At 56.1% G+C, this 22,755-nt stretch overlaps 1 protein-coding gene across 2 annotated transcripts in view; it reads left to right on the top strand.

Moving 5' to 3' along the window:
• The window catches only part of Vac14 (VAC14 component of PIKFYVE complex), a 93,387-nt gene extending 70,723 nt beyond the window's left edge, over positions 1 to 22,664 (top strand). Inside the window, exons 15-19 of one of the 2 annotated variants that reach the window (XM_042700984.1) lie at positions 12,387 to 12,561; positions 13,891 to 14,009; positions 15,422 to 15,501; positions 18,052 to 18,202; positions 22,040 to 22,664. In XM_042700984.1, the coding sequence (XP_042556918.1) occupies positions 12,387 to 12,561; positions 13,891 to 14,009; positions 15,422 to 15,501; positions 18,052 to 18,202; positions 22,040 to 22,202 (688 nt within the window). In that variant the 3' untranslated portion in view covers positions 22,203 to 22,664. Of the gene's footprint in view, positions 1 to 12,386; positions 12,562 to 13,890; positions 14,010 to 15,421; positions 15,502 to 18,051; positions 18,203 to 18,693; positions 19,237 to 22,039 lie in introns of those variants that run through there. The other variant, XM_042700983.1, reaches the window with a different exon arrangement.
• Positions 22,665 to 22,755: the final 91 nt, after the last annotated feature.

Raw genomic sequence — 22,755 nt, 5'->3', positions numbered from 1 at the left:
CCCCAAGTAAAGACGGCCCTTGTCTCCATTGATAAGACGCGCTTCATCTGGCGATGCTATTTCAGGAGCAAGCCTTCCCCTGTAGTAGGCACTACTGCTCCAAGTGGAGCCAGGCCTTTTTCCCTACTCGTATTATGCTAATCACTCCTTGCAAACAGGCAGACTTTGTAGGAGGTTTGCCTGGTTTTAGATGAAACATACGCCTTTGAAGCAAAGAGCCACAGTCGCTAAAAATACCACTTCCCGGCTGTTGATCCTCTCATTTGTAAAATGCATGTTTCCATTGTTAAATCTGTGGCAGCCCCTCTTAGAAGAGGGAAAATCTGCCACCACATCACCAGGACAGAGCCCTGCTCCAGCTCTGCCACTGATAGTTTATTTCCAAGAAGATCAAGATAGTCTCAAATGTATAGGAGTCTTAGAGTTTTGAATTTATGGTTCTAAATATTGAAACCACACAAGCTAAAAATTGACATGATGCAAGAGAATAGAGTATAGACTGTGAAAAACCCTTTACCACCACCACCACTTCACACACACACACACACACACACACTCACACACCTCTGTTCCTCTGTAGTCAGTTTGGTGTATTTTCTTCCAGAATACAGACCTTGGTTTGTTTGTGGTTTTCCCTTAGCAGATTCTTCTAGACTTAGGATGATGGTGTGTAGCCTTCCTTGGCTTTACTCCTCACTGTCTTTGGGAAGGGCATGTTTTTGGGGTCCTACCTTAGTCAGACTCTGCACTCTACTCTCTAGACTAGAGCCTCCATATTCAGGTGTTAAAATCTCTCACGTCTCTGTGGTCTCAGTGTGAGACTGCTCAGGTGGGCAGTGGCACGATCCTGGGGAGGGAGGGAGCTTCACAAGCGCTGCTGGGAGGAAGAGAGCCTAATCCGGAACTGAATCCTGAAGTGTGTCTCACAAGGTAACTTCCAAGACTACTTCCAGGGTGGGGCTCTCGTTCTCATGCATTTAATCCAGTGAAGAGTTCCTGGGCCATCAATTTCCAGGACAAAATATCTATTTCATGCATCTGAAAACGAATGATCCCAAAGGGAATTTTTCCATCCTCCTGGAAGATGTTTAAAAACAGTATAAGTAAAAGAAAACTCCTTCCATTCGGCCACAAACACCTGATGCTGACCCCTCTGTGCCATCTTTGCCCTACCATATCGGCTGTCCTCCCAGCCTCATAGGCCCTGAGCTTATTACCGATTGCAGGAGGCCTGTGTGTGGCTGCTCTGATACGTGCTTTCTGCCACCAGTAGCGGGATTCGTGTCTGACTTCCCCTCTGTTTCCACCATTTATCTGCGCCCTTTGAGTAGACACTTACAAAGAACTTTAGAAAACCATCTGAGTTCATAAAATGGCACAGAAGCCTCGGAGTACAGAACAAGAGAGGCTCTGCTCATTCTAGCTCCTAATCAGGGCACTGTCATCATCTGTCACATGTAGCCAGAAAGGTAGAATGGCTATGCCAGTTATATTGCTGGCAAGTCGAGCTTCTTCTCCCCCAAAGAAGTTGATGCTGTGGGTGGTGAGACAAGTTCAGCCATGGCCCGAGAATGCCATGTCTGAAATGAAGATGTCTGGGAGAATCCTCGCCAAGCACAGGTCTTCCCTGAGAGCTGTTCTTTTTCGTGTGTGAATTCAGATTGCCAGGGTTGGGCAGGGAGCAGCAGGGAAGCAGAGGGTGAAGCTCCAGGCAGAAACCAAGACATAGGGTCTTCCACCCAAAGCTGAAAGGCTGAGCCAGGCTCTGTGGCTACCTGATCTCTGCTCAAGGTGATCCTGGGGGGAAGGGAACCAGTCCCTCTCCTCAGGAGTGCTGTCTCCCTGGGTATCCAGAGTCATTTTGTTAATATCCTCCTACCCTAATCTTCTGAAAATGCTCTTCAGTCCCTTCCACCCAGCATGGCATTACCAGGGTGCAGCACATGGCCTTGGTGGATCCTCAGGCTTGCTCTGAAAAAGTGGGCTTGCACAATGCTAGCCTTCTAGAGGTGGGGCTTCTTCCCAGCCCTCCAAAGTGACTCCAGCAATAAGGCAGTTCAGAGGCCTGGTTGTAAAGGGTATCCACAGGCAGTGGCTCTCTACTGAAAGGTATCAGCAGAAATCAAAACAGAGGCCTCTGATTGGAACTCCCTGAGAACAGCTGGAGTTCTACCAAGATCTTTAGCTGTCTGTAGAGGACTCTGATCACCTGGACTGCTAACTTGGATCAGTAATTTGAGAAAGGAAAGCACTCTTACCTCAGGACATCACCATGTGCACCATGGAACTTCTATACCACATCAAGCTTTTTGCTGTAGGACACTTCTGCTGAGGCCTGGACCAGCCTCCATGTTAATGAGGTAGAAGGGGATACCAGCTTTCCCAGGTATTTTTGACTATATAAACCTCAAGGGGAGAGTGATCCTTTGGCCTGGAGAAAAGAAAGTTTTCAAGAATTGCTGGATAAAGTAAGGGAATATATGAACAGAACAGTATGGTAGCAGGAAGACTGTTAGGGCTGAGATACCCCAGCAGTTGAGAGACACAGCAGAGCAGCCCTGCAGGGCTCCAGGCTCCCTAATTGCTTGCCTGCCTTATTTCCCAGGTTACCATGTCATTTGAATGGGGAAATTGCAGAGATGGTGAAGTAGGTGCCTTTTCCTTGCCAGTCCCAAGATAGATGCTACCTTTGAGGAGCCAGGGCTGGCAGGGGATTGTAGCATCCCTGCTGTAGGCCTTGGAGCTGTAGAGATGGGAGCCCTGGGATGGGCAGAGAGAGGGACTGAGTCTAGGAGGGTGGTCTGTCCTTCTGCACATACCATAACTGTGTGACATCTAGCCACATGAGAACTTGAGTTCTGAGCTGTCCTGGCTTTATGGTCTCAGACCCTTCCTGGACTACAGTACCTTCCTCTGACCCATGAGGGGGTAGAGGGTTGGAGCACGTGAGCCTGGCTGGAAGGTGGCAGGGGCACGGATGGCAGGCAGGTCTAGGCCAGGCACAGTATGCCAGGCTGTACAGCCTCTTTGGGCAGGGTGCTCCACAGGGAGGCTCAGCACATCCTCAGGAGGAGATCCTGCCTGAGGATTCAAGGGGATAAGATTACGTCAGTGGCTCTCGGACAGTCACCAAGGAGACTCCAGGGCAATTGGGACTCAGGGGCGCTGTTTCCCTGGCAGTTTCAGCCCTGGATTCAGAGCAGCAGCCTTGATCACATCTCCCTGGACACTAGTAATCATGATATTAAAATCTCCCCCTACCCCCAGTCCTTAGGCACCAGCTGGCCTGGGACCCTTACTCAGAAGCTACCACCCCTAACAGGTTTCTAGGAACCCACTGATGAGGTAACCCTGTTGACCCCACCCTAGGGCTGTTTTTAGGGCCAAGCTGTGAGCTCGGTTTCCCTCCTGCCCCCTGGAGACAAGCCATCACCCAGGAGGGCAAGATTAAGTGTGGACATTAGGCTTGTACTGGCCTATCCAGATATGGCCAGTGTCTGCCACCCACAGAGGAGACCCCAGGTGGAAGGTGATTTGCAGATGATACACTGTGTGGGAGCCACTGGGAACTTCTGGAGAAGGTCAGGCCTCAGTGGGCTGACAGTGTAGCTCAATGGTAAATCACTTGAATGCACAGGCATTGAGTTCCATCTTCAGCACCACAAAGAAATAGAACACAAAAAAAGACCTAAGGATACCTGTGGCAAAAAAAAAAAAAAATTCTCAGAAGAGCATGCATGTCCAAGGGCCTGAGCAGCAGAGCATGGAGCCTGAAAATTGGGTATGTGGAAAGGCAGCAGTGAGAACACCAGTAGTGGGTGGTGATGAGAGGGACCTGGACAATGCCTTACATCTGACCTTATTTACATTCTTCGTTAGAAAGGGCATGGGCCACAATAATACCTGTCCCTGCTGAAAGGATGTAATGTCCTTGACATGTCTATGTAGACAGCCCACGCAAATAGCCATTGTTTGTGACCAGTTAGGAAGGAAATGCTGGCTCTGGCGCAAAGGAGATCACTGTGACTATGGAAGACGAGACCAGTGTTCCCAAGGCACTAGTGGAACTCAGCCTGGCTTGGACTTGATTGTCACAGAGACAACAGGATTTCCTTTAGTGACCCATCCCTTTTTTCACTTGCTCTGAGCATTCTGAAGAGGAAACGAGCACTCAGGAGCTGTGGCCGTCCATCCCAAGGGTTTTCATAGCCAGTGAGTGATCATTCATTGTCTTCACTTCATGGAAGTTATACCCCTACTTCCCAGCTCTGACTTGCATTCAGCTATATTCTAGGATTCTTCCCATAGGATACAAGGTGCAACCTCTTCTCTGAGACACAAACCATACCTCATTGAATAGCAGAGCCTCCTTGTCGCTTCTGGAAGTGCATCAACCAAAACTAGATGCCACACAAAATCCTTGCCAACATCCACCTGCTTCCTAGGACCCTCCTTGTATTCCCCACATAGTCAAATTCCAAACCCAACAGGTGACCAGCCCCACTGCCCTTTCTCGCTGCTGATTTTCATTTCCAGGAGTATCCATGTCCCCAATCTCCTCCGGCGAGGGGAGGGGGGTTGGGGGAATGGGGGAGGGGAGACGAGGACAGGGGAGCCATGAGAAGCTCATGGTCTACACTGAGGACCCACAGGAGAGATGGGGGACCAAGCACTTTTCTAGGAAGCATTGGTGGGAACCAGCAACCTCAACACAGAAGCCTTTGAGAAGGTGGGGGGGCTGGACGGTATCCTCAAAATGGGCTGGAGAACTACCTATGGATGGGCCGGGTTATGTGAAAAGAGCACATGGAAGATATGGCCCAGCTAGTCCCTAGGCCAAGCAGAAAGTGACTGCTCTTCTGGGGAGGTAAGGGTCGAGCCCTTCGAGTGGCAGGTGAGCTGCCCTGCTCTGCCCCCACAGCTGAGTCCCTAGAGCAGACTCTAAGTGAGGCCTAGCCACCCCAAGTATGTCCATGTGGAGGATTTTCCATGAAGCTCCTGTCCTCCACACTGGGGAGACTCAGCCTGGAAGCTTCTAGATGAGCCTACCAGGTGTCTGCAACAACTCCACCCCCACCCTAACAGTAATGCCTCTTAAGCTGAAGGACAGACAGCTGAGAGCATAAAAGGCCTTTTTCTTCCTCTTTCCCATCATCCATCCATCCCTTTCCACCAACTCCCAGCAAGACCCAGGAAAAACAAGCCTTCGACTGCCTCCCACCCCCGCCCCCCGGGAAACTTTTAAGTGTATCAGACACATCGACTGCATTAAACGCAATGAATTTTTAAGGCATGAGTTGGCAGGGTTACCGTGGCTGCCTTTGCCCTGAGGGGCACACTGCCCAGGACTGACTGAAATAAATAAAACAGATTTACAGTGTTCATACTTGCAAAGCAGAGTTGGAAAGGAAGGGAGGGACAGGGCACAGTGAAACTCTGGAGCCTTCTGAATCTCCAGTGGGAACTACTTCTCTCCACCCTACACTTCTACTCACCCAAAAGCGACTTTCCCTTTAAGTTCCTGAAGGATCCCAGCTGTTGGGAACAGACACAGCAGGGAGCCGTGCCTTCTCCCAAGGGGACACTCTTGAGTCCCAGCATTTTCCAGCCTTGCTATTAGGTCACACTCTGGGTTTGTTGGCTACAAGACTCAAGCATTCCTGCCCCTGCCCCCTTGGCCTTGGGCCACTGAAGGGCATATTGACATCAAGTGGCCACTATAGAGAGGAAGTGAGGATGGGGACACACACACACACACACACACACACACGACTGGCTGAGGGTAGAAAGGAAGAATTACTGTCTATGCCAGAGGGAGAAGAGGAGGACACTGAGTGGGAAGCCAGGTGGAGGCGGACTGCCCCTGGGACCTGTGCACATCAGGCACTGAAGCTTGTTGCCCTCATGCCCCCACTTTGCTCTGAGAGCCTTGAGCCAGGACTACATTCCCATTGCCGTCCACAGCCTCTAGAGCCCCTGGCCCCTGTCCAAGGCTGGCATTGGCTAGTGTGGGAGGGCAGACTTGACACCCCACCCCCCTCCAGGTGGGGCCCACCTAGCCCTGTGAGACAGAAGAATTGGATCTGCCTAGGTGACAAGTGGTACTCAATGGCCTGGCCAATGAGATAGGGCATATTAAGGTGTGCATAGGCCTGCTGGGAGTTTCAGGGAGTTCGAGGAGATGTCAGAACTCTATATGCGGTCCAGCCCAACCCCCCCCCCCCCCCACACACACACACACACACAGAGTTAGTGGTGGCTCATGCCTGTAATCCCAGCTACTCATGAGGCTGAGATCTGAGGGTCACAGTTTGAAGCCAGCCTGGACAAGGAAGTCTGTGAGACTCTTAATCACAGAAAAGGCTGAACGTGGTGCTGTGGCTTAAGTGGTAGAGCGCTAGCCTTGAGCAAAAGGAGCTCAGGGATAGTGCTCAAGCCAGAGTTCAATCCCCAGGACCAACCCCCACCCAAAAAAAAAAAAAAATCATCCAGATTGTCCCTTCTTATATGGCACTAACAAGGAACACTTCACAATGCCTGGTCCCCTTGATTTCACCAAGACCTCCCCATTCAGTCTGGGACTTGCAGCTGAGATTTCCCCTGAGTTTTCTGTTTGTCGCAGGCTAGCCAGCACTGAGTGGTCAGCAAGTGGATAGTATTAATAGCAGTGGGAGAGGTAGGCAGGACGGTGAATGCTTCTCAGCCTCGCTGTTCCTCCTTGCTCAGGTCTGGAGCCATCTCTCCCCATCCAGGCCAGCTGCTCAGTGCTCTGCTGGTGTCTGTCTTAGGACAGTGACCGCGTTGTTAGTAGTCAGCAGTGACAAAGGCTCATCTCCATTTTCTACCTCAAGTCCTTCTGGTGCCCTTCCCACACTCCTGCCTGGTAGTGTGGGTTTGGTCCCCTAGAGGACAAATTACCTAGCACCCCACAGTCCTTTTAGCTTTGGGGCTCCACCCGGCCTCCTCCCTCCCTCCCACCCCAAGCATCCCTTCCTAAGAGCAAAGACCTCTGCCTCTGCCTTGGGTCATTGCCTCAAAAGGGCAAGGAAGGAGGGGTGAGGGAGGGAGGCAGTCAGCAGCCCTCAACAGCCAGTGAGGACAGCAGCCGCGCTCTGGCCCCTTGGTCCACACAAGTGATGTGCTGAGCCAGGAGAGCCCAGGAAGGGATCAGCACAAGTGTCAGGGCACAGCAGCCCGGAGACCTGGGGAGGATCGGCTGACAGTGCAGTCGGGGAGAGGCTTTTTTGACCCTTAGTGACCTTTCTGGTCTTGTCTCAAGGATGCAAGGAGTGGGGTCATGGGAACAAGTGTTCCCCGAAGCCACGTGGCAGGGTCGAGATCTCCAGGCAAACCACCAAGGGGACTCAGAATCCATGCCCACCAAGAAAGGGTGCTGGGAATCAGGCCTCCGCCCTCTAGGACCCACGCCCTGGAGTGCAGCCTCTGTACCTGCAGGCAGGCCTGGGAGTGAAAGGTCCATTCCCACCCCTCCACCATGTCAATCCACCTGGCCCCCAGGGTAGGTCTGTCCTGAAAGGACCTGCCCACAGTCCCCAGCACCATGCAAGCTGCCTCATTCTCTGCCCCTCTCCCCAGCTGAGCCTCCATCCAGCCAAGGGGGGTGGGGGTAGACTTTGCGGCAGAGGGGGCAGGCAGTAGGAAGAAGCACTGGGCTGTTTGGAGACAATGTCCATGGAGCAGCTCCTCTGTTGGTCTTCATCCATGGATGCTTGGCCCAAGTTGGCCTGCTTGGTCAGCATTGTGGTTGGAGGAACAGGGACGCAAAGGCTCACCAGCCTGACAAGTGTGGTACAGCCACTTGAGGCAGACACTGCCTGCCCCAAGTACTGCCCCCGGCCTTGTGAGCCCTTAGTAGGAAAGAGAGAGGCCAGAGGGCAGCAGCAGGAAGCCTAAAAGTAAAAGACAGCCGTGTCCATGGGCCCGTGTCCAGCTGCCCCTTTCTCCCCACTCAGGACTCTCCCCCAGTGGTCTTCAGTCCTCCTCCCAGGCCATTTCCTTCCAGCTGTTCCCTGGCGCACACCTTACTGACAGGACACATGTGCCTATAGACCCCTGCCCACTATCAGAATGGACAAGCGTTCCCCATGCCCCCCACCCTCCAGACGCCACTCATTCCCTCCCACCTCACCTTCCTGCCTCAGCCCCAAGCACTTCCCAGGCCGCTGTCTCGTGGTGAATAGCCCTTTCATGTGGGTATTAAAAAATATGAGCAAATGTGTAATGCTTGCAAGCTGTGTTCCATTATTGACGCTGTGCTTGAGAGCCAGGCAGACAACTCAAGCCAGGCCAGGGCTCCACAGAGAAATGATGACGCAGCAGCCCTGCACGGCAGCCATCTGCCAGGCCTCTGCCCGGCAGCCACGGGCACCGAGGGGGCGGGGTGTTGAGGAGGGACTCTGGTTCTGGAAGTTGCTCTTCTGAGTCTGAGTTCTCTGTTCGTCTCCAGTCAGCTGTGTGTCGAGCAATGTGAGTTCTCTCTGAACCTCAGACTCCTCCTCTTCGCATGGGGGTGCAGCTGCATATACCCTGCCGCAGCAAGATGCCATAGAAGCAGCTCAGCCCAGTCACCTGGGAGTCGTCGTCCTTCTCCTCAACCTAGGGTGACCTTGTGGGGAAGAAGCTGTGCCTCCCATTCTGCCCTTTCCCTTGCTGCAGAGCGGGATCCGTGCTGGGTGGAACCTGGCAGCCTCAGGCCCAGGAGCATCACCCCTAGCCTCTGCTGTAGTCTCTTAGCAGGGTTAGCAGCAAATGTCCAGAAAGGGGAGTTCTGAGGCCAGGCTGGGGTGTTCCCAACTCCTGCACTCTGGGTACCTGCTCCCCGCCTGCTCCCTGCTTCCTCTGCCCTCCATGGTCTTTTCAGTAGAGAGACGCGTCGCAAGGTGATGTCATGGTTGACACACCATCATGATGTGGACCACCAGTCTTGGGCTGGATCCTCCAGAACTATGAACTAAAGAAACCCTTTGTCCTCAGAAGTTCATTGCCACAGGCATTCTGTCACAGTAACGAAAAAAGCTGATAGATTGGTGCCAGTCCTTCAGGCTGCCATGGAAGCATGTACTCCAGAGTCATCCTGGCATGAGTTGGGCCCCCCAAATCTTCAGCAGGAGAGGGGAGAGACAGAGAGGACTGAGGAGGCAGGGCAGCCCTGGCCTAGAAGGTGAGGGTAAAAGTGTAACTCAGGCCATGTAGTGGTATATGTCTGCCATCCCAGAGGCACCTGGAAGCCAGGTAGATCAGTCTCACACTGGCCCTGTGCACAAGGCTCAAACCCCCTGTCAGAAAAGTAACTAAAGTGAAAAGGGCTAGAGGCATGGCTCGAGTGGTAGAGCATCTCCCTAGCAAGTACAAAACCCTGAGTTCAAGCCACAGTATTGCCAAGAGAGAAGGGAAGGAAGAAGAGGGGAGGGAAGGAGGCTGCCTGCTACATACCAGGCCCTCGTGTGGGTTGCAGACAAGGCCCTGCCTTAGCAGCTCACATCCTAGCATGGGATAGATGGGAACAGAGCAGACAAGTGCCCCACGAGACAGTAGCAAATGCTCCGAGAAAAGCAGGACTACACTTAAAAGCAGAAATAGATGTGTCGAACCAAGGCCTCAGTAGGACCCAGGCAGAGCTGAGACCTCCATGGCCAGAGCTTTGCAGGAATACAGCAAAGCCTCAAGGCATGGCATGCATGTACATCTGAAACAGAAGGAAAGCCTGGGAAGTTATTCTGAGCAAAAGATGTAGGAGCTGAAGCTGGAGAGGAAGCCACCAGAAGACATGAGGTCTTGTAGATGGTCCAGTGACAAGCCTCTGGTAAGGACCCAGTACAGACCCCATGCTCATTTGGAAGCATGAAGAGGTCTCGGGACGGACCCAGCAAGAGATGACTGGCTCTTGCCCCTGACAGTAGTAGCTGAGCAGGACAAGGAGACTGAGGCAGGAAACTGGCAGAAGGCAAAGCCTTGGGTCTGCTGCCCGGCTGGATGGAGGGCCTGGCGATAAGGATTCTTTGGTACGGACTTGAACAGCTAGATGACCACTGACACCATTGAAAACAATGGAAGGCAGCTCTACAGGGACTTGAAGTTAGGTTGTAGCCTTGCAAAGCTTGAAGTGCCTGACGGGCAGCCAGCAGAGACATTTACTGCAAGCACTGTCCCACCAAGAGCTTGGAGCTCTGGACAGGAGAGACACTTGTGAGACCACTGACTCCAGGCAGCTGTGGACATACCCACGGGACCCCAAACTCCCAAGAGAGACACACCAGAGAGAAGAATAGAGGGACCCCCGACCACAGCGGTGCAGGCGCAGTCTGCAAGGTGGAAGGAAAAAAAAACAAGGTACTGTCCAACAGTGGCAAGAGAAGCCTGTTTCCAGAAAATCCCACCATCCCTGAACTGTAGTACTGTCTGCATTCCCCAGGTCGGGACACCTGGAGAACAGGGCACCTGTCTCCCCTCGCCTCTACTGCTCCCTCCTCACCCTCCCCAGCCCATCCTCCTGGGAGAGGCCCCACCCTCCGGCTGTTGCAGGCCCCGCTGGGCTGGCCTTGGGTCCCTGGAGAGCGCTGCCTGGCAGCCACTCAGCTGTTGGCCTCTGTCATGGAGACGGCAGCAGCTGCAGGCGACGGGCACTTGTGACCATTTGTCAGAGCACTGCCTGCCCTCTCCAGCCTGCCCTTCTGGAACATTTCTGTCTTATGGCCTTGGAGATAGGCCTTGGAGAGGGGTGGGAGGGGACAGGAAACTCTGTCTGAGTTCTGCAGAAGGGTCACTGCCTCTCGACTGTGTGTGGAGGCAATATGCCCCACTTGGGGACTGGCCATTGTTCCCACTATGGGGGCTCATGCCCACGTGCCACATGCTGAATACTGGGTGCCTCACAGGAGATGCACGCCGTCTTCCCAGTTGCCTGCCACTAGTTCCCCCCTTTTACAGACATGCCCCCAATAAAGCCATGGTGAGGTTGCTATACAGAGACACTGGTACCGCACAGCTGGGGATAGGGCAGCAGACTCCAAGGCCTTTGCCCACCCAGACGAATGTGTGTAGCAGAGTTGATGGTGTGCCCACCTCCTTCCCAGGTCCATACTACCCATCTCCCACTGAGCTGAAGTCTCACTGGGATCTCTCTTGCTCAAGCCTGCTACTTCCACATGGGGCAAGGCTGGAGACAGCCTGCCCACTGTTTTGCCTTCGTGGTTTGGCCTCTCCGTTACCAAATGCTCTGGGATTTTTCCAGAGCAGACAGTGGGGTGGGGTGGAATCTTCTCCAGCCTGGTCGCAAAGCCATGGCTGGAATTCAGAGGGAAGCAGGAAATGGACGACTGATCATGCGAACTGTGATCGGTATGCTTTCAGAGCCTAGAAGGAACTAGACCTGTGTCAGGCCTATAGCCTCCAAGTGTGGCTCCTGTTGCTTAGTGCCTGAGACCTCGAGGCCCAGGCCCCTGGGTCAGGGACTAGGAGTCAGGAGACATATCGGCTGCACATCGGAGGTTGTGAGGGCAGAGTGCCATGAGCCACCACCCCCTCCACCAGGTTGCCCACTCCCGCCCTATGCCAGCCAGGTCATCATTGCCCAGGTGGCCTGGGGGGCTCTTCCCATCTAGACTGGGCCTCTGAAAGCATGGTGGCCTAGTCAGCAAGCTGACGTCACCCTGCTTTGGAGATCCTGGAAAAGCTACTTTTCTTCCTTCCCCAGACTCCCTGGCTTCATTTTTACAACAGGAAAATGAGTGCGCTAAGTTTAGCCCCTACTCCCAGGACTTCTACTGGAGGAGGGACATGGGGGCCAGTGGGGCCAGGTGCTGGTTCACCCGGTCCCACATCTTGATCCAGCTTCTTCCCATCTCCAAACCCGTTTCCTCGTCTATAGCAGGAAGACAAAGCTCAGGGCCATCCAAGGGTCCCTTCAGCCCAATGATTGGCCTTTCATGTTCCTGCCACCTGCAAGTTTCACTCTAAGCAGAAGACAGAATGTGAACAGCATAGCCCCTGATTGCGGTGGGTGGGGGTTGCTTTCTTGAGGGGAAATAATAATGTATGACTTGTATGTGGAGAACATGTCAGATGAAGGTAAGGTTTGTCAAGAGAGAGAATATCCAGAAACAGCAGCAGTTCCTTGACAGGTGGGACCCCAGTGTATATGTAAGAGCTCAGAAGATGGCAGGGCTGGGTGGGCAGCATGGGTTAGGCCTCCTGCAAGCATCTTTGAGGTCCCCCCTATGCCTCAGGGTCTGAGTCCCAAACATGCCCAAGAAAGAAGGGGTCCTCCCAGGCTCCTGGAACAGCAGGAGGAGGCTACCCAAACCCAAACCCATGCCCAGACGTGTCCAGGCCGCCAGAACCTCATTGCCACTCCAACTGTTTTGCAGGCAGCTCTGTCTCCTACTAAATGCAGAGAACATCTTCCACTCGATGGCCGACATCCTGCTCCAGGAGGAGGACCTCAAGTTTGCCTCCACTATGGTGCACACCCTCAACACCATCCTGCTCACCTCTGCCGAGCTCTTCCAACTGAGGAACCAGCTCAAGGACCTGAAGACTCTGGTACTCTGTGCCCAGGGGCTCCAACCCTGGATTAGGCTTGCATGCACACACACTCTGCCACCCCTTGGCTGCCCCAGGAGAATCATGGAGGAGACAAGAATGAAATAGGGACCTTCTCTGGTTGTATAAAATATGGAGGTTCTGGGTGCATGGCTACATGTTGGAGTGAGTGATCGATAGCTGCCCTCAGAAGGCTCCATGCTTGATGCAGAGTCCCCATGCCCCCGACCCCCACCGGTAATGCATCCTTTTCCTGTCATTGACTCCTGCCCCACCCACTCTGCTCCCAGAAAACAGGCTCTGCTGGCTCCAGCCCCCCCCCCCACTGGGCAGAGCCCCCCCCCCCCCCATTTCAAGGTCAGTATTGTAATCCTACCAGGGAGCCAGAGGTTAATTATTCTCCTCTCCCTTCTTGTCCTGGCCTGTCTCTCCCACAGCTGGACACATCTGTCTGATAAAATGCCTGTTGTAAGCCAGGGTGTCACATTGCTTCCTGTCCCATGCTTTGCCCAAGGGCTGGTCAGAGACAGCAGAGCAAGGAGACACTGCAGGATGCGGAAGAGATGAAGGTCAAAAGTCCTGTGTCTCCAAGCCAAAGGCCTAGTTCCATCCTGGGGTTACTCCCTGATCTGGGCCTAGGTCACCCACCCACCCCCAACCCCCGCCCCCGCCCCTTCCCTAAGAGTCTCAAGCCATCTAAGCCTATGTCTTAAGGGCATCTAGGGCAAACTAGTTCAGAATGATCCAGGCCACAGCCCTGCCTTCTTCCTCCTGTGGTTCCTTCCAGACATTTGTAGAGGCCTTAAGAATTTTCCTTGGGGGCAGGGGCTTCCTAAGTATTTCCAAGTACACTAAGTACACGAGGTGGCTCCTGGGGGGGATGGGGAGACGGCGCTTAGGATGGAGAGAAGAGCTGGGTCCTCAGGAAGTACCCTCCTGCCTGTACCCCCTTCTCCCCCCTACCCTAGGCTTCAGGACCACGGTGTTCTGTGGGGGACAATTCCTGTCCTTTTGCTGGGGGGGCAGAAATGCCAGCTTACAAGGGGTAGACTTGCTCCCAACCAGGCCCTTGCCACCGCCGCCACCGTCACACGTGGCTCTGTGGGGCTCGGAGGTAATGACAGGGTCTGAGAAGGAGCTGTCAGCGTTTCCTTTGTGACAGCTCGTTCCCAGCTGGACTGCCAAATACAGCCGGGTGCTGAGCTGGCACCCCGGATGCTCCCAAAGGCCCATTTCACTGCCCCTCCAAGGCCTTCGCGCCACGGGTGCCCTGTGGGTCTGGTAGGGAGGAGAGCAGAGCAGGGCCGCCTAATGCTGTACCTCTCCCAGGAGAGCCAGAACCTGTTCTGCTGCCTGTACCGCTCCTGGTGCCACAACCCCGTCACCACGGTGTCCCTCTGCTTCCTCACCCAGAACTACCGGCACGCCTATGACCTCATTCAGAAGTTGTATCCTTCTCTCACGGCATCCCGGTGCCCCCTCCACCCCCGCTCAGCTGCGGGGCACACAGAAGCCTCCGTGCCACTGCCAGAGCACCGCGAGGGATATGTTCGGGAGAGAGCTGCGGGCCACAGGCAGGAGTCTCCTCCAGCCTCTTAGCAGGGGGCAGTGGGTTGGCCTGGAGAAATGGCAGCAGTGGGGGTGGGGCTGAGGGGAGCCCCCTGCTCCAGCCCCGGAGGAGCGATGCAGGAGCACACTGCAGCCCCTGCACAGAAGTGCACTTTTAGCACTCTATGCCGTGCCCAGAGTTGAGCAGTGGAGAGGACCTGGCACCAGAATGTGTTGGGCCAGACGCCAGTGGCTCACACCTGAAATCCTACTCAGGAGGCTGAGATCTGAGGATCACCGTTCAAAGCCAGCCCAGGCAGGGAAGTCCTTGAGACTCTTACCTCCAATTAACCACCAGAAAACCAGAAGTGGTACCGTGGCTCATGTGGTAGAACGCCAGCCTTGAGCTAAAGAGCTCGGAGATGGTGCCCAGGCCCAGAGCTCTAGCCCCACGACCAACAAAAGAAAAAAAGAGCATGCTGGGAAGCGCCAGGCATGCATAGGTGAGGCCCACGGGTGAGCTCAGGTGTCAGGCCGCCAGAGGCCGCAGAACCAGAGCCGCTCTGCAGAAGACACAGGAGGAGAAGCAGGCAGCGTGGAGGTCTCAGGAAGAGGCGAGGGAAAGAGCCCACGCACGCCACAGCACCTGCCTCACCAACAGGCATCCACAGCCAGGTTTTTTTAAACACTGAGAAGTAAAATAACTTCTGTGCAGCCTGCCATGCGACCTTGGAATCGAGTGTTATGTAGGAGACAAAACTAGACTCCCCCCACTAATGGACCAGGGGCCAAGGGTAAGGAAAGGCGCCTGTAGGGGGCCATGTTGAGGCTCAGGTGTGGCGGACCTTCCTCGACTCAGGGAGTCTGCCCACCTTCCACACCCTAACCTTGCCCCTCTTGGTTGGGACCCAGAGCTGGGAGGCTCCTGCCCAGCTCCTTGCACTCGGTGGCCTGCAGGGAGCTGACCTCTCAGGCAGGGGCAGGGGCCTTTCCTGCCCCGCCCTCCCCTGCCAGGCTGCAGGGCTGAGATAAGGGCCTTTCCGGGCCAGGGGGTGCAGAAGAGAGCTGCCAGAGCGGAACCAGAGCCCCGCTCAGGAGGCACGGCTGTGCTGCTCTCCATTTAGAGGGACAGAAAGGGAAAGAAAACAGACATCTGTCCTTTGTGTGCCAAATCCTGCTTAGCAAGAGGCGGGCTCGGCCCAGGAAGCGAGGGTTGCAGAGAAGAGATGCACGAAGCGCCGAGCCAGGGCTCCAGCCACCCCCTCCCAGACACAGACTCTACCCCCGAAACCTTCCTTGACTGCCCACCCAGTGGGGACCTGGAGGTCACCGTGGACTTCCTCACGGAGGTGGACAAACTGGTACAGCTGATCGAGTGCCCCATCTTCACATGTAAGAACCCCCACCTCCGGATCGTCCTTTGTAACTCAGCCACAGGCTGGCCACGGCTGACACTGGGACAGGGCCAGCCCAAAGACTGCTTTTGGCTGAAGCTGGGAAGGGAGGGAAGACAGTCGCTTCAGGGATGCTTCTAGAATGTCAAGAATGTAAGATGGGGAGGGGGCGGGTGACAGGGCTGAAAGTCTAACTGGAACACTGGCATCAGAACTTGGTCCTGACTGTCCTTAGGGATCTTGTAGACATGAGCCCGTGCTCGCACACAATCTACCTGAAGGGTTTTATAGGGCATATTAGTCTCAAAGTCAGATCCTCCTGCCTCAGTCTCCTGAATGCTGGGATTACAGATTACACACATGCCCTGTTCCAGAAGTATCCCCAGTCACCACTTCCTAACATGTCACCCTCTGCCCTAGTCGTGTGGTTGTGGGTGCCCCTGCAGGTACCTCCCGCTCACCCAGGAGCCGGGCCCTCTCTGAAAGAAGAAATGATGTGTGCTGGAGTCAATGGGCTGAGGCTGCCTGATGCATAACAATGTGCAGAGGTGGCAGCTGCTGGGGGAGCAGCAGCACATGCAGTGCTGCTCCCCAAAACAGGCAGCACTTGTGGTGACAGCTGGTGACCTTGCCAAGCTGGCTGCCCAGGCCTCCAGCTCCCAGGCAGCATCTCCAGCCTCCCCAGCCTGAGCCCTGGAGCCCAGAACCAACTTCAGGGGCTCAGCACCCCCCAACTCCCTCCCATTGCCGCTCCAAGCAGCAGGTGCCACCGTGACTCAGGTCTTGGGGACAAGACCCTGTTCCCAGCCTTCCCAAGCATACCGCCTCCTGTGCACTGACTTCCCCGGGGTTAACCTGAGGTGAGGTCCAGGCTGACCCAGGGAAGGCCACGGGTAGCTTCTCGGGCATGGGCTGGAAAAGGTACCGACAGCAGCACACGCACTCACCGCCCACCCCAGCACCCATCTACGTTGCCTGGAGGCTGACTCGGACTCCAGGCAGGCCCGGCCTAGCTTCCCCAAGGGACTGGTGACAGGTCCATGCTGCTTACGAGCCACGGGGATGGCTTAAACCTTTTCCCCAGCATGTCCCTTAAAGTCACCACCGAACTCTCCTGTCACCTCACGGGTGTAAGGATCTCTTCCCATCAGCAGGCCTCCCATGGGCTAGGCACCCTGTAATGCAGTTCATTGCTACCTGGAAAACCCGTCAGATCACACAGGCTGGTCCCCCAGCAGCTCCATACCACTGCATGTTGGTCCCAAGTCCCTGGTCCTGAAATCAGGGCTCCCACAGCTCCCCTTAGGTAGGATTTGTTTGCTGGAGGGGCTCATAAGAACTGAGGGGAACACGGTTACCCCTTACTTACAAAGGCTATTACAAAAGGCCCATGGAGCCAGGTGTGCAAGAAGGGCACTCCCTCTAGCAGGCCCTCGGAGCCGCCCTTTGGGGGTTTGTAGTCAGGCATGACTAACCACGTCATTGACTCGGTGATCAGCTCAACATTTAGTCTCTTACCCTTTCTGGGACTTTCCCTTACTGTGATCAGCCCATCTGGAACTGGGGGAGGGGGTGTCAGCCAGCAGCGGTGCGTTCACACACAAAAGCACTCACTTCCGAGATCCTAAGATCCGACCATCTTGGGGGTTATGTGCTAAGAAACAGGTGGTCTATACCAGTTACACAGTTGACTGTGCTGTAGGTAGCTGGGCCTGGGGACAGCTGGACCAGTCTCCATTTGTGATTCCTGCTTCCTGGCTTCCCCTCACCCTGGCCCCAAGGCCCGGATGCCCAGACTCCCAGCTACCCCAGCGCCCTTGCTCTCCATGAGGTTTGGGTTGTCATCCCCAAAGATGCCCATCAGTGGGAGGAGGAGCTTCTGGTCTTCCTGCCATGGCTCAGGTGAGAAATGAGCCCACATCAGCCTTAGGACAGCTGGTTCTACCCCTAGGTATGGCCACCAGCCAATCTGGTACCCCAGGTTGGACTGGTGATGGCTGGAGACCAAGGCTGCATCTCCTGCTGTGGGAGAAAGAGGAGCGGAGGGCCTGGGCCTCCAGGCTTTGCTGTATGCGTCACTACACACAAAAGCATCTGCCCTCCTCCCTTCCCTCAGTGCTGCCCTAATCCACTGTCTTTCTCTCCAGCTCAGCCTATTTATAGCACTCGTGCTGGCACGTGTGGAGCCAACTAGGGAATCTGTTACTCTCCAGGCCCCCAGCCCACCTACTTCAGGGGGGCAGCCGCACATAGGGAAGGTGGGCCACACCTGGCGGCAGGTGTGAGGGTCCTTAGGCTGAGGAGACTGCTGGAAAGATGGGGTGGGCAGACAGGAAGAGAGATGACATCATGGGAACAGCTGAGACCTGGAGGAGTGGACAGGCCTGGCTGGCCATGGCAGTGCACCTGACCGCCTCAGCCTCAGCCACCTGTCCGGCCCCGCTCAGGCCGAGTTCTTGGCCTGAATGTGCGCTGGGGCCAGGCGTTGGGCTGGGTATGCTCCAGAGCAGGGCCAGGACTCTGACCCCCTCCCTCTGCCTTTCTGCAGATCTGCGCCTGCAGCTGCTGGATGTGAAGAACAACCCATACCTGATCAAGGCGCTGTACGGCCTGCTCATGCTGCTGCCCCAGAGCAGCGCCTTCCAGCTGCTATCCCACCGGCTCCAGTGTGTGCCTAACCCTGAGCTGCTGCAGACCGAGTGAGTGCTGGCTCCAAGGGAGCCCCCTCCCACCACCGGCCTGGGCGCCACACTCATCTGTCACTGTGGCCCTAAGCATTGCCCTCCTGTACCTGTTCAATGAGGTCAGGGTTCACTCTAAGATCTTAGAAAGGCACCCCGAGGAGATGGAGGGAGATAGTGGCCCAAGTGGCAGTCAGGCCAGAGTCCAGACCTCACATAGCCTCGCTGGCCCCTCCATATGAGAGGCCCAAATGTGGAAACCACACATCACCCAGGCCTTCCCCCCCACCCCATCCTCCATGGAGCAGGAGGCAGGGGTATACGCTCAGTTCTGCCGCTGGGATCCTGACCTCCTCTGGGTGGGGGAGGGGGGGTCCAAGCACCCACCCTGAACCCACTGCTGGCCCGGCCCCATGGCCTGTTGGGCTGTGTCTATATTTGGTAACCCTTGGAGGCCTTGCCTCATCCACAGGCATTTGGCATCCGAGATGGAAAATTTCACTTGTCAGGTTGCCATGGAAACAAGCAGAGCCACTGAGAAGATTTACACTGAATGGAGTGCACCCAGCTTGCATCAGATGCCCTGTGTCTAGAATTCCCTCCTCGGCTGTTGGAGCTACTCAGCAGGCCTGGCGCCTTGCTCCAGCAAAGGCCTCAGGCCTCTGCCCACAGGGTAGACTCGAACACCCTCAGGTTGGGCCTGTTGCCACTCCTGGCTACCCCAGACCACTGGGCTCAGGCTCCCAACCTCCCTCCACTCAGCCCAGCCTCTCCTGAGCTGGGTGTGAGAACTTGATAGCCTGTCCCAGGCCACACGGCGCCCAGCTCCCTGCCTTTCTTGCCCTTTTTCCTAGACAGCAGCACTCTGGGTGGTAGGAACAGGCCTTATGCTGGCTACCATCTCAGCTGCTCTGGGTGCCACCCAATGGTTCCCCAGGAGACAGCACTATGTGCTTAGTGGGTGTCCCTGGGGAGCTAGGAGGTCAGCCTGGGGTGGGGCCTGTATTTAGATTCCCATGGGAATGCTTGCCGCTCCTGACATTCCAGAAAGACCCTGAGGCCATAATCCACCTCCTGAGCCTGGCCTCTGCATTGGCTCCTGTGGGGCTCGTTGGCTGTCCTGGTAGGCACTGAGCAGGGCAGGTGCTGGGGGAAGAGGAAGAAGAGGATGGCTTCCAGTAGCAACCAGCCTGCCCTCCTGCGGGAGGCATCGGGGCCGGGCTGCGAGCTGAGCTCCGCTCAGAGCCCTCGAGTGCCCGCTGCTCTCTGGTCTTGGGATGGGAGGGAAGGCTGGGGGTAACAAGACCCTTCGCTGGTCTACCCAAGCCACGTGAGGGCCCACTGGAAGGGGAGAGAGGATTTCTTCAGGCTCGCCACAGAGTCAAGGAAGACTTGAACTGGGGCATTTGGTGGCTTACAGGTTTGGTTTAGGATCTCTGCCAGAGGTTTGCTGGGTGGCCTCAGACAAACTCTGTACCTTCTCTGGACTCCTGGTTTCTTCATTTGGATTAAATAGATGTGGAGGGCTCTTCTCGGTCTTCCAGGCCTTCCGTTGCTGGCCCTTCTTTGCCAGGGCCTGGGAAGCGCACTTAGACACTCCAGAGCAGTGGGTGAGGAAGGGGCCTCAGACAGCTGGGGCGGGGTCAGGTTGCGGGGTGGGAGCCGAGGGCCGGGGACTGAGGAGCATCTCAGCCAGGGCAGCTGGTAGACAGGCCTGGAAGCGGGGAACAGCTGGAGAAGTTTCTGCGTTCCTTGCCTGCCCTTCCCTGGGTGTGCTCATGGCATCGTGGCCGCTCCCCAGGGACTGTCTCCTCGCTGAGGCAAGAGGGACCTTGTGAACAGAAAGCTGGTGGCAGGTGGGTGTGAGGGGTGGCAGGAGAGGGCCCAGCTCGGGCTCTGGAATCATAATCCTGCCCTACTGACCCAGTATTCCTGTCACCCAGTGCCGGAGGGTTACTGGAAACAGACAAGGCCAGGGAGAGGAATCATGGCTTCCAGGCTCAGATCAGCTCCGTGGGAACACAGACCTAGGCCAGGAGGGGTCTGCCCACATGGGCAGGATGTCTTGCTACATACCCCCTTTCTCTTTGTACATCACCCCCCATCCCCACGCCATCGCCATGTCTTACCAGCATGTCCACAAAGCTCCAGCCCTAGACTTCAGCTCTCAGGTTGGCCGGCACAGTGGGAGGACCTGTGGGCACCCAAACTCAGATGACTCCTTTCATCTTCATGCCCTCTCTTGTCCCAGCCAGGGCGGCCTAGGTAGCAGCTAGCCAAGCCCTAGAGTTAGTGCTCCAAGCTCAGGTGTCCATCTGTGTCCCCTCATCTCCCACACTCTCTTGGGGCAGTGACACCTTGGCCACACCACAAGGTCATTGTACCAGAGAAAACCCTCTCCTTGTTCCAAGGGAGTCGAAAGCAGCAGCAAGAACCGAGAGGCATGCCATGCCTCTCCGGCCCAGCTGGCTAGAGTGCACCCCACACCACCTCACTAGAACCCCCTGTGGTGAGGGGCTGGAGGGTGGGAAGGTTTACTCAGAGGCAGTGATGGGCTGGGGGCAGGAGGCTGCCTCCAAGCCAGGCCGGCCCACATGGCATCCTAGCTGTGTGTGGAGGGCCATCCCCCTGTCCTGACCTGAAGCCTGGTGAGCCTGAGATGCCTGTCAGCCCCTGGCCAGCGGAGGCCCATGTCTGGCCAAGCATGTCTGTGATGGGCGGGGAGGGCCAGGACTAAGTGCTGGTCCTGGCATGCTTCACCTCGTAGAAGAACTATGACCACACTGGCTGGGCCTGGACACAAGGCTAAACCTATTAGACATCTCATCTAGAAAAATACCTGGTCCTCTGGGTGTGTTGCCTGTGGCAATCCCTCTTGGCAGATGAGGAAACTGAGTCACCTGCTGGAGAGTAGGATGCAGTCGTGTTCGGGTTGGGTCCGGCCTGCCTCGCTCCTGCACTTCGCTGTTGCTTGTATTGTTCAACATTGAGGTCTCATCATTGAACTCAAAAGACCCAAGGCTTCTCCACTTAGCTGAGCGGCCCACAGTTCATGAGACCCGTTGCCAGGGACTTCCGGTCCACAGGGGCTGGAAGCAAATGTTCACCAGCTCACGCAGCTCTCCTCCAAGCCAGGAAGACCAGAGTGAGAGGAGCGGAAGGCTGCAGGAGGCTGTGCTGGACGTGGGTAGAAGTGGGGCAGGAGCCCAAGAGACTCCAGTCCCCAAGGGCAAGCTCAGCACTGGGCTTGCAGTGGGGTAACAGGTGCCTACTACATGGCACCAGTACAGGTGGCGCCACTCGCCATGCTGCGGTGCACAGCACGGAGGTCGGCAGCAGCCGGGGATAGGAGCTATCAGCAGCATGTCCGGGGTGAGGCCAGCTCTCCCCTCCCCTCCCCACCCCCGGAAGTGACTGCAGGTCTCAGGTCATCCCAAAACCCCAAAAACAAATCCCTGCCAAATTGAGGGCCCCTTCGAGTTTTCCGTAATCTCAGTTGGAGAAAGGGCCAAGCTGTCTCCTCCTCTTTCTCCCCAGACCCTGTTCCAGGCCCCAGCTGGCTTCCTGGCTGGCTGCTGGCTCTGGCTTTCACCCCAAAGGGAGCCACTGGTAAACAGGAAATGCTTCCCCATGCAATGCCTGCTCTGGGCGCCATTGCCAGCCCACAGGCTGAGTAACCGCCAAGCTGCAGGCTGGTCTTTCCCACCAACTGCAGGAGAGTGGGTGCCCAGGGCTCCCCTCCCCCTCAGCCCCTGGGGGCTGGTCATTTGGCGGGTTATTGGGGAGGGGTGGCCAGACACTCCCAGCAGCGCCCGCGGCCCCCCACACTCACATCCTCCTCTGCCCTTCTTTCAGAGACAGTCTGAAGGCTGCCCCCAAGTCCCAGAAAGGTGACTCTGCCAGCATCGACTACGCAGAGCTGCTGCGGCACTTTGAGAAGGTCCAGAACCAGCACCTAGAAGTAAGGCACCAGCGCAGCGGGCGCGGGGACCACCTGGACCGCAAGGTGGTCCTCTGACACGCCTGGCGTGGAGAAAGGCCCCCAAGCACTCAGGGTCTTCAGGTCACCTCCCCGAGGATCTGCCTCTCAGGGGCAGTGCTGGTCTGACCACCAGAGCAGGGAGGGGGACGGAGGCCGCTCTGTCCACCCAGCACCTCTCAGCCCAGCCCTGGGCCCCCCCCAGCACGGTCCGCTGCGCCCTGGCTTCAGACAGCTGGCTCCCCACCAGGGAGGCACCACAGCCTCAGAAGCCGACCCTCTTCTGGAACCAGTCTCTTTCTAATTCTCCCCTGTGAGAAGAGCATCACCTCAGCCCCCAGAGCTCTGGCCTGGTGTATGTATACATGTGTGTATGTGTGTGTGTGCGCGCGTGTGCGCATGTGTGTGCATCTGCGTGTGTATATGCCCGTGTGCACACTGGGACCAGCACAAAGATCTCTACTGAATGACGTCCCCCTCAATAAAGAAATGACAAACCTTAACCCATCCGCCTGCTGCTTTCCTCCCTGGCGCTCGTGCGCTGCCCTAGGCCGCAGCCGCCCGGGCCTCACCTGTCCGGAAGACCTGAGCT

This window comes from Dipodomys spectabilis, unplaced genomic scaffold, assembly GCF_019054845.1.
Source record: "Dipodomys spectabilis isolate Male_0828 unplaced genomic scaffold, ASM1905484v1 ptg000273l, whole genome shotgun sequence".
NCBI classification, from domain to species: domain Eukaryota; kingdom Metazoa; phylum Chordata; class Mammalia; order Rodentia; family Heteromyidae; genus Dipodomys; species Dipodomys spectabilis.
This window is presented reverse-complemented; position numbering and strand designations above follow the sequence as displayed.